This window comes from Mesocricetus auratus, unplaced genomic scaffold (assembly GCF_017639785.1).
Source record: "Mesocricetus auratus isolate SY011 unplaced genomic scaffold, BCM_Maur_2.0 Super-Scaffold_15014, whole genome shotgun sequence".
Lineage (NCBI taxonomy): Eukaryota > Metazoa > Chordata > Mammalia > Rodentia > Cricetidae > Mesocricetus > Mesocricetus auratus.
In genome coordinates, this window is record NW_024429186.1 from 57107597 (window position 1) to 57118942 (window position 11346).

Consider the following 11346-nt stretch of genomic DNA (forward strand, 5'->3'; position numbering starts at 1 on the left):
TAACAAGAAAAGGATTTTAATAAAGAATTCTTTTCACATTTGCTTTAACACGTGGGTTGTACAGACACAAAACTAAATGAAGATGTTTGTTCATTTTTCATGCACTGTTTACTTGTAGATGGCTAAAGCTACAATGTTAAAATATCAACTCAAAAATAGCCACTGCCATTTAAATGTTCTCATATGCATCGGAAGGTTAATACAAGTACTAATCTTAAACAGTCACAAGTCTAAGCCACATTTATTTGCACATATATAGTAATGGGCAACAGATACTCCAAGTCCATACAAATTTATAAACAAAGTTAATAATCACTTGGTACACTTGTGTATTGTTTACATAGTCAAGCCTAGATGAGCTTCCTTCATTGTGTAAACTTTCATACAATACTTAAACAAAAAATTCTTGAAAACACATACTGGCATGTTTCAGTTATAGCCAACAGAAAAGACAAGACCACAAATTCAAAAACCAAGTTCAGAAGATACTTTTACCCCCCACCATCACCACCCAGCAGGTGATAACTATAACAGATTTATACACTATGTTGTTATCACACAAGTAGCTGTGAGGACAGAGAATGATGCTCCCATAACCATGAAATGACAACCAAATTATACTGCTTAAGTTATCTACCAACTGAATGGTTTAAATGAAAACAGGAAAATGCTTAGATTAAAATAGTAAGATAGGAAATAACTGAATGCTTAAAAAGAACTATTCCCCGTCAAAGCTGTGAAGACCTGGTAACTCAAAATAACTGTTATCAGGCAAATCCAAGTGATGACACTTTCAAAAAACATTCTAATTATATTCAGTATCTTGTGACAAACTGAAAATGATAAAGATATTTATTATACAAGTGTCAACAAGGAACATCCCAAAAATAATGAAAGATGCACATTTATTTCTACAAAAGCAATGTATGGTACAGAACATAAAGGAACAATTTAAAGATTTACCTATTAAAATATACAGATTCTGACTGAAGAGTAATAGGGTATTTAAAAAAGATGACAAGGGATGTTAATCTTTTTTTATTATTATTATTTTTACATATTTTGGAACCTCACATAATTTTGATAAATAACTCTTACAAAATTATGCAAAAAGTACAAGAATGTCTGGTAAACAAACAGTCTGTATTTTCCAAAAAGAATTTTTACAGCATGCAATTCTTAAGGCAGCATCCTCCTTACAAGGTAATCCTTTTACTCATCACATCTTCTGCTGCAAATAGGCTAAGAAAGCCTGGCTTCTTCCATTAACGCCTTTTGTCTTTCCTGTCTGATTTTCGGTCTCTTTCACTTCTTGAAGATCTTTTGCCTGATCGACTACTTTCTGATATAGACCTTTTTCTGTCAGATCGGGAATTCTTATCCTTTGATCCTTTCGTATCTCTACTACTACCACCTTTGGAAGGTTTGTGACTTCTCTCTAGTCCTGAGGTGTCCCTTCGCTTCCGGTCCATGCTCCTCCTGTGCTTCCTATCTCGGTTATGTCCTCGGCCCCTACTGCGACTTCTACTATCACTGCTACTGCTAGTGCTGCTGCTGCTGTCTCTGCTGCTGCTCCCACTGGTGCTGGAACTGCTACTGGAACTGCTCCGGCTACTGCTGCTGCCACTGCTGGAGCTGCTCCCACTGCTGCTACTGGTAGAGCTGCTACTGGAACTACTGCTGCTGCTGCTTCGACTTCTACTCTTACTTGTCTTATTTCTTGCTCGACCTCTGCTTCTGCTCCTAGTTTTGTTTTTATTTTTGTTTTCTGAATGGACTGTCAAGACTGGCTCTACAGGCACCTCAGGGAGTTTTATAGACTCTATAGGAAAATCCTTCCGCTCAGGCAGTAAATTCCCTTGCTCCTGAATAACCTGAGGTGGAGGCTGCAAAACGGCTAATGGCAAAGTCTCAGGCTGAGTGAGAGGTTGGGACTGGAGCACAGGCTGGGGCTGAGGGTGGGGCTGGCTCTGGGGCAGGGGCTGAGGTGGGGGCAGAGGCTGAGCCATAGGCTCAGGTTGGGGCTCAGGTTCTTTATCTTCTTTTTCCTCTTTTTCCTCAGACTCCTTTTCCACATGCAGAGAATTAACATTCTCTTTTCCAGGAGAAAGAGATTTACATTCTTTATCTGGCTCAACATCAAACTCCATCTCTGGCTCCAATTCTTTGCTAGTTTCATTTTCTGAAGGTTCTATACTTTCAACTTGATTAGTCTCCATTACTTCCTGCTCAGCAATTACGTTCTTGACACTCTCAACCATCTCTAACACATCCATAACTTCTTCTGGCTGACTATCCTGCTGCTTCTCACCTTCTCTTACCTCAGTCTCCTCCTCCATCTTAGCCTCCATCTCCTGCTTGTGCTCCTCCTCGTCCTGCTCTTTCTCTGCGTCACTATGAACTACACCTGCTTCCTTCTCCTCCTCCTCTCCTGCCTCCTCTGTCTCCACATCATTGTGCTGGTTACCTGTCTCCTCCAACTCTTCCTCTCGCTGAGCCACCTTACCCTCTTCTTGCTCCGCCTTCTGGTCTTCATTACGCACCACCTGATGCTCTTTTTCCTTCATTGATTGTCTTCTAGGCCTAGCCTCCATTTTATTTATTTGTTCTGCAAATTCGATGCGTCTACCTTCAAATAAAGCTAAACAATAAAAATTACATACAGATTATGGTAGTTAAGAAAGTTAAAAATAACATTTTAAAACCAGGCCACAAATTGTCACCATCATCTAATCATCTTTTTATATAGGTGGTTTTTTTTTTATAGTGTTGGGAACCTAACTTAGGGGTCTTATTCAAGCTAGACAAGCACTCTATAGCTGAACTAAACTACCAGTTCCTAAATGTTTTCCAAAATAGATGATAAAATACTGATTATGGTAAATGTATTACAAACTGACATTAAACCACACTGACAGGACACCTATAGATCAAGGAATTATACTCCTGCAAACCTGGACATCTACCTGAGGAAAAAAAGGAACATCTTTGCTGCTGAACTTCATGCTAGATGACAATCAAAACCTCCTTAAAGCAGAACTACCATTTTACCTTTCCTGGTCTCAGGTACAACAAATGCCCATTACCCACATGGCAGTGTCTAGCCCTTCAGATGAATACCTGATAAGAATTTATGTTTCTTTTGCCTCATTTCGTTAGCATTCTTGTGCATCCTAAAACTTGCTCTGTAGATCAGGCTGGCCTGGAACTCAGAAATCCTCCTGCCTCTGCCTCCTAAGTATTGGGATTAAAGGCATGCGCTACCACCACCTGGCTGAGGTTATACTCAATTGTGCAGAAAGCACTCCTACCCTAATCCCATCATCAACTTCAGTTTATTGTAACCCAAAACTGAACTATGAAATCATTTATTTCTACTAAATGGGCATGTGTGAATGTATGATTTTACATTAAGAAAACATCAATGGACGTCATGTACTTACCATTCATTTTTCTCTGTGACTCTTCTATTAGCTTTTGGGTAGCTGGACACATTCTTCCAGGAATATAGAACAAATGGGGCTTTGTTTTAGTTCTTATATACTTAATTATCTTGGCATTATGCTCATTCCATTCTTCTTGCTAAAGAAAAGTTTAAAAAGTCAGTGATCATTTAATTTATTACTTAAAAAACACTGCTTATAGCCCGGTACTGGTGGCACACACCTTTAATCCCAGCACCAGGAGGCAGAGGCAGGCGGATCTCTGTGAGTTCAAGGCCAGCCTGGTCTATAAAGTGGAGTTCCGGGACAACTTCCAAAGCAATACAGAGAAAACCTGTCTCAAAAAAGAAAAAGCAAAAACAAACAAAAGCACTGCTCACCAGCTGCGCAAGCTCAACCTTCTGTTCCAGAAGCCGCAGTTCTGTCTGTTTAGCACGTCTTTCCTCAAACAGTTCTCTCCTCTCATTTTCAACCTGCTTTCTCTCCTCTTCAGCCTGAACTTCAAGTTTTTGTTCAATTTCTTGACGCCTCTTTTGCTAAAAATAAATAATCTTGACTTAGTATAAGATAATCAAGGTTTTAGTTTTAGTTCAAATACAATAAAAACACCACATATCTTGACTACCTGAAACTTACAACTTTACTACATTAATTTACTTGCAATTTTATTGGCATCACATTTTCAGATAGTAGTAATTTTAATTTAATACTTAGGACTGACTGCAACTGACAATGTCAGGAAATAGTGACAAAGGCCTTTTTCCCATAAATATCTAAATTTGAAAGTCATTAGTCACAGATTAACCATTCCATTGCATCATGAAAGTTTCTTTAATATAACTCAACCCAGATTTGCAAGATGGATCACTGGATAAAGTACTTGCTTTCAGACCTGAGCAACTGAGTTCTATTCCTCCAACACATGTTGGGGATACACATCATTACCTCCATAGTGTGGTGGCATCTACATGTCCCTCTCTCCCTGTTAGTTTCCATGAAAAAGCACTAGCATCAGTTCCAAACACAAATCTATGGCTGTACCGAAATAAAAATTTATAGAAGCCAAATTAAATTAACTGCAGAGGGGGGCAGCCTTTCGCTTCTAGAATGGTAAGGATTGCCTCTGCGTGTGTATTAAGACTCAATTACAACCCTTGAGCTGATCCTCGTTACTTAATGCCTATAATTCCAGAATGTAGGTGTCGGAGGCAGGAAACCAGTTGCTCAAGGTCATTTTCAGCTCTACAGGTAGTTCAAAGCCAGCCTGAATTACATGAGACCGAAGTCCAAAGAGACAAAACAGACCCAAATACTTGAATTATTTGCAAAACCCAAAACCTTTGTTTGAAGAAAACTCTGACTTAAGAGCCAATAAGATGGCTCAACAGATAAAGGTGAATGTCATCAAAGCCTGATAACCTGAGTTCAATCCCTAAAACCTACATCTTAGAGGGAAATATAATCAACTCCAAAAATTGTTATCTGACTTCAGACAATATACATGTCTCTACCACATAAATGTAATTAATCCCCCCAAAAAACCTTGATACCCAAGTAAATAGGATTTGCCTATGACTACACAATAAGACTGTTATAGCTTAGGACAGAACCCATGCCCTCAATATTTATAGATTTAGGTTCTTTATAACAATACAAAGAACATTTAAGACTTTAAAAAAGCCAGTTGAAAATTAAACAATTTCTGAAGGTTTCAAGTGGTCTTTACAGAACCCCCCCCCCTTAGTGGTAGTGGGAGGGCCAGGGTTGTACTAGGAATTGAACCTAGGACCTTAATTGTCCTGGGCAAGGATTCTGCCAACTGAGCCACTCTCCCCAGGACAAGAATTTCTGAGACTGGTTCTTAATATGAATTTTTAAAGCTGGGAAAAAGGTTACAGGCCCGTAATTCCAGCATAGCACTGACACAGGTGGACTAAGCGGTCAAGGTGAGGTGCGATACACTATCTGATAAAGGCACTTGCTGACAACTGGACTTCAACCCTTCAAACATCAACGTCTTCCTATTATCTTCACAAGACAGCATGGAATACTTGTGCCCACATAATATACACCATAAGCATAAAAGAAAATCTTAAGAGTTAAGACCAGCCTGGACTACATAAGACTATCTCTAAAACAACACCTTCTTTGATTCAAATGGCTCAGAACTTGACCCCAGCCCCAGAGGATCCAACACCCTCTTCTTGCCTGCACTGTGTATACACACATATATAAAGGCAACATCCATACATATAAAATTCAAAGGTGGTCAGGCAACCCACCCAATACATAAATAAATAAATGAGTAAACACATAAGTTATATAGATAAACCCCAGCTTCTCTAAGGTGGAAGTAGGAACATCAAGACTTTAAGGTCATTCTTAACTACATGGTGAATACTAGCTTAGCAAAAGCCCTTATCACAAAAGAAAAGAGAACGTTCAAGCTCTTTTTATAATCCCCTATTTGGTAATGAGTAAATGAGGCAAAACAAAAACTGCAGCAATACCCTTTCAGTTGCAACGGTAGATTCTTGTTTAAATTTTTGAAGGGTGCCCATCAACAAGCCAAATATTCGCCGGTTCCTAAGAAACAGAAAAAGAAAATAAAGGTCTGCAGGATCCACACCAAAACCATTTTCTAAGAGATGCTATAGGCATTTAACAGTGTCAGTTTTCTTAGTACCCTATTATCTGACATGTTCTGCAGATACCTTTGCTTTCCCTTTTCATCCATATTTTGATCCTGGATAAGGTCTCTACGTGTACGCTCTTTGGAGGTAGCTACAACAGAAGACTGCAGTGCTGGCTACAAGAGAAAAGGAAACATTGGTGATTTCCTGCACGTGGGAAACACGATTTACAAAATGCACAAGTATTTAGTTCCAATACCTTTTTAACATCATCATCTTCTGGGTCGCTTTCCTGGCGTGATTCTCTTCTTGTCCGCCGCTCCCCACCCAGCCTATCACAGGAAAAACAATCTAAATGAGCACTGCAAAATCAAGTGCATAATCAAGGGAGGGAGTTTTCTAGGGCTCCTCTCCAGAAGTCACATTCTATCAGCTTACATGTCATTTACTATCTTTTGTCAGTGGAAAAAACAGAAGTAAAATGCTCAGACAAAATTGGGCTCTCACACTGTACCCACATTTCTCACAATGGCTTTCAAAGTACAAAAATAGAAAGGGTCACTTCTTTCCAATACCAGTGACTTTTGTAAGACACTGGCTAGTACAGTTCAAACACCAAAGGGACTCCAGAGAGAAATCATAGGCCACTAAGTAGCTGAGGCATGTATTGATGCTTCAGAAATCTGAAAACATACCTACTGACTGCCCCTTCCAGGTCTCTCTGTTTGGCTGGGGGTCCTCCTCCACTATCTGAGAATCCACGCCTGCAATTAAAATACACAACAGAAAGACTGAGAAACAGGATCAATTGGTATTTCCAGTTGGTGAAAGATTAAAAAAATAAGAAAACATTTCCAAATGAAGTAAACTCAGTGAGCATCCACAGGAAAAAGTTGCCTTCTTCCCTTGCTGGGGTTGCAATACACTCCACTACCACCAATTGTATTCTCAGATGTCAAAAGGCATTTACAGTACTTAAAAACACAATTAAGTTTACATGAAACTGCTCTAATTAATATTCTCCAATCTCTACTTTCCTAATATATTTATTAGAAAACTATCAGGTCATTATATCTGAATATCTGATTCAATCTAACCCCCCCCCCCAGGATTTTTCTGTGTAACAGTCCTGGCTGTCCTGGAACTCTAGACCACGCTGCCTTCGCCTCCTGAGCGCTGGGACTAACGGTATGCACCACCACCCCAGCTCCTGATAACTCTTTTTTTTTTGTTTTGTTTTTTTCGAGACAGGGTTTCTCTGTGGCTTTGGAGGCTGTCCTGGAACTCACTTTATAGACCAGGCTGGCCTCGAACTCACAGAGATCCACCTGCCTCTGCCTCCCGAGTGCTGGGATTAAAGGCTTGCGCCACCAACGCCCGGCCTGATAACTCTTTTAAGTTGATAAATTTTAGCATTAGTTAGCATACATGAAACATCTTACCTTAGCAATAAACTACCACGTCCTCTACCTCCACCAGGACCAGAAAGGGCCAGCAACCTGGCTTGGATGGGCCTATAAAAGATTTACAATCAGTGTAAAAGTCCTATGTAGTCACACGCAAGGGAATCATAGACTTCCACAGGTGCGGTACACCCCAAGGAAAACTGAACACAATTCTAAAACGACGGTTTCAGAGCCACTTCTTCGAGGCAGGAAATTATCATCCTGTCGCCCGTTTTCCCAGACGCAGTATTTCGGGGGAATCCATTTACCTCAAAACCGCTACACATGAATTAATAAGGCCGGATTAGCTCCTTATCTGCCAGCCCCAAGGGAGAGGGACACACAGGCCAGAGTAGGGAGAGAGGCGGCCGCCCTCCTGTCCCGGGCATCTCCGCTTTGGCCCGGGCTGGGGGACGGCGGGGTGGGAAGGGGCTTTGTACGCAGTTCCGGGCCTGCGGCGCCAAGGGCGGGAAGCCGTGGTCTCGGCCTTCCCACGGGTGCGGAAGCCATGCCGCGCAGCCAGGCTGCTCTCCCTCCGCCAAGCACTCGCTCCCCTCGCCCTGGGGCGCAGGAACGGCGTCTCGCCGCCCGACCGAGAAGCGTGCTCGGCCGGCCGCTGCCCGGGAGACAGGCTTCTGGACCCCGGACGGCCCACAACCGGCCGGCTGCCCTCTCGCCCCGACCCGACGAGTGCCTCTCCGACCTCGCGCGTTGCGTCCGACCCTTACCTCACATCATTGGGGTCCCGCCCGGTGAGCTTGCGGATGTTCTCGTCTACGTTCTTGAGGCTCTCTTTGGCCTTTTCCAGCTGCTCCTGCAAAGTTCTCACCGCGACCGCCATCTTCTCTCTGCAGCAGGCTTCGCGACTGCTCTACAGGCCGCGCACTGCCGCGCCGCGCCCGCCGCCGGACGCGGAAGGACTGACAGCCCGCCCCAGCCAATCACCGCGGGCTTTAGCTTTCGGTCTCAACCACCCAGGGATCGGAAGGGGAAGAAGCTTGCGGCTCCCTGGCTCCGGACCAATGAGAAGCCGGCACGGCGGTCAGCTCCTCCCCCTCGCCGCCTGCCGCTGGTTGCGCTACGCTCCTTGCGCAGAGCGGGGAGGGATTATGTCGGCGTGCTAGTGCAGAGCCTGCGCGACTGCGGAGGCAGCCGCCTTAAATGTGCGATGCCGTCGACTTTATAAGCGATTTTAGACATCTACTAACACCCATGGGACGGAGGCGACTGTACCTCCCCTCTTTCCCTCCACAAGAGATTTAATTAGGAAAGGGCATGGCAAATTATAGGTTGTTGCGCATGCTCAGAGGTCAGGGAGGTGCAGGCTGCCTTCCATTAAAGTGAACTGAACCTAAAGCAAAGAACCGCCAAGAATCTTCATCCCAACAGCTAATAATTGTTGTGGAAGCTGCATATCGTTTTGCATGCCTTAGACGTTAAATATTAGAACCTTGGATAAAATGGTTATTAATAATCAGTAAATTGAGGCCTCGGTTTCCCTAGGTCAAGCAGGTCAAGTCATATATATATTGAGAGGTCATTTGTGATCTGACCTGAGCAAGACTCTTCACCCGGCCTAGAACCGGCTAATTTAATAATGGGTCTGGGGAAGTGGCCAGTATTTTGCTGTGTGTGTTTCCCAGATTCCTCTCTGACCTCCCTCCACTGCCAACTTTGTAACTTGTTTTGCTCCAGAATAGATGTACAGGTTGTATTTCAGGAAATGCTGCACAGAGATCAAATCCTTAGAGTATGAGAGTTTTTCAGGTTAGTGGAGGCACACACCTTTAATCTCGACAACACGGGGGAGGCAGAGGTAGGTGGATCTGTGAGTTTGAGGCCCCCTGGTTTACAGAACTAGTTCCAAGATAGGCTTCAAAGTTACAGAGAAACCCTGTCTCAAAAAAAATTTTATATATATATGTATATATATACATATATATAGTTTGATATGTAATATGTCATCTAAGAGGTAATGACACTATAAGAATCCATGTTTGCCAAAGGCCAGGTATCAAACAAAACTATTTTGTTGGTAAAATACAGTCAATATAATCATATGAGTAGTAAATTCATCTATTAAAATTATTATTATTATTATTATTTTGTTTTGTTTTACGAGACAGGGTTTCTCTGTATTGTTTTGGAGGCTGTCGGTCCAGCCTCGAACTCCTCCCACTTATTAAAATTATTTTAAAGAAATTTTATTATATTTAGCCAGGCATTGGTGGCACACGGCTTTAATCCCAGCACTGGGGAGGCAGAGGTAGGCAGATCTCTGTGAGTTCGAGGCCAGCCTGGTCTACGGAGCGAATTCTAGGACAACCTCCAAAACAATACAGAGAAACCGTCTAGGAAAATAAAAAAAAGAGAGAGAGATTATGAAAGAAAAAGAGAAAGAGATTATGGCCAGGCAGTGTTGTCACCTTTAATCCCAACAGAGGCAGATGGATCTCTGTGAGTTTGAGGCCAGCCTGGTCTACAAATAAGTTCCAAGACAGTCTTCAAAGCTACAGAGAAACCTTGTCTTGAAAAAAAAAAAAACTGATGGGGGAAGTCCTGTGTATATGTCAATAAAGCACTGTTGGCCAATAAGGAAGCAAGATAGGTGGGACTAGGAGTCCAGGAGGACTCTGGGTAGGAGAAACACAGGGAGTAAGATGTCTGTCTGGGCCGGGCGTTGGTGGCACACGCCTCCAGAGAAACCCTGTCTCGAAAAATCAAAAACAAAAAAAACAAAACAAAACAAAAAAAGATGTCCATCCGGTAAGAGAAATACTTAGATGGGTTAAATACTTAAGTCAAAGACAGCCAGTAAGTATTGTGCTTATACTGATCTTTAAAAACATAATACATTATTAAATACAGACTATAGGTAGTAAAAAAAAAAAAAAGATAGCCAGTAAGAAACAAGCAAACAGCCAACAGCTTCATAATTAATACAGCGTCTTGTGTGTTATTTGGGGATTACAACGCACCAGAGCCCAGGCAACTGGTGGGGAAAAACCAAAGCAGCTGGCAAGGAAAAGGCTTCTCTCTACAAAAAAAAACAAAGAAAAAAAGAGAGAGATTATGAAAATCCCCCAGGCTGCTGTGGGAGAATGGAGCTGTACCTCTCATCTGTCCCCTTCCTTCATGCTGAAAGTCTCTTACTTCTGCTTCCCAAACCACCTGTGGCTTTCAGGTGGAACTTTTATGTTTAATTCATATGATGAATGACATAAATTAATTTAAATATTTAAAGGGATTTATTAGGAAAACAAAACAAATAGACCTATGTAGTTTTTCTTTTTTTTTTTTTTTTTTTTTTTTTTTGGTTTTTTGAGACAGGGTTTCTCTGTGGCTTTGGAGGCTGTCCTGGAACTAGCTCTTGTAGACCAGGCTGGCCTCGAACTCACAGAGATCCGCCTGCCTCTGCCTCCCGAGTGCTGGGATTAAAGGCGTGTGCCACCAACGCCCGGCTAGTTTTTCTAAATAACAATGATTCCAAGTGCCTCAGCGAGATGTGCCTACACAAGATCTCAGGGAAAATATACTTTGGCAATGTCAGCCACTTGCATAGAAAGAAGCTGGGATAGAAGTTCCCATAACAACCTACAGAGCAATGTTAATTCCTTACTTCTGTAGACTTTGGAGGGGAGGGGTCTCTGAGGTCAGCAGTGTAGTGATGGTACTAAATAGGGTATAAGGCCACAATTCAGGTTGCCTAGGGCTGGGGCACATCAGCCACTTAGTTCTATTGTCCATGTGCACTTCTGCCATGGTGTTTTTATATGCCATGACCTTAGGGAAGGTACTAGATACAAGACAAGGTGAAGCTGGTCC

At 42.4% G+C, this 11346-nt stretch overlaps 1 protein-coding gene across 1 annotated transcript; it reads right to left on the bottom strand.

Moving 5' to 3' along the window:
• Window positions 1-225: 225 nt before the first annotated feature.
• Window positions 226-8423, bottom strand: Pnn (pinin, desmosome associated protein). Its single transcript, XM_005080522.4, has 9 exons — window positions 8250-8423; window positions 7519-7590; window positions 6772-6840; window positions 6336-6408; window positions 6158-6252; window positions 5954-6029; window positions 3824-3979; window positions 3444-3582; window positions 226-2641 (listed from the first exon to the last, which is right to left on the bottom strand). Exons 1-9 carry the CDS (start codon window positions 8360-8362, stop codon window positions 1266-1268), a joined length of 2169 nt encoding a protein of 722 aa, XP_005080579.1. The 5' UTR covers window positions 8363-8423; the 3' UTR covers window positions 226-1265.
• Window positions 8424-11346: the final 2923 nt, after the last annotated feature.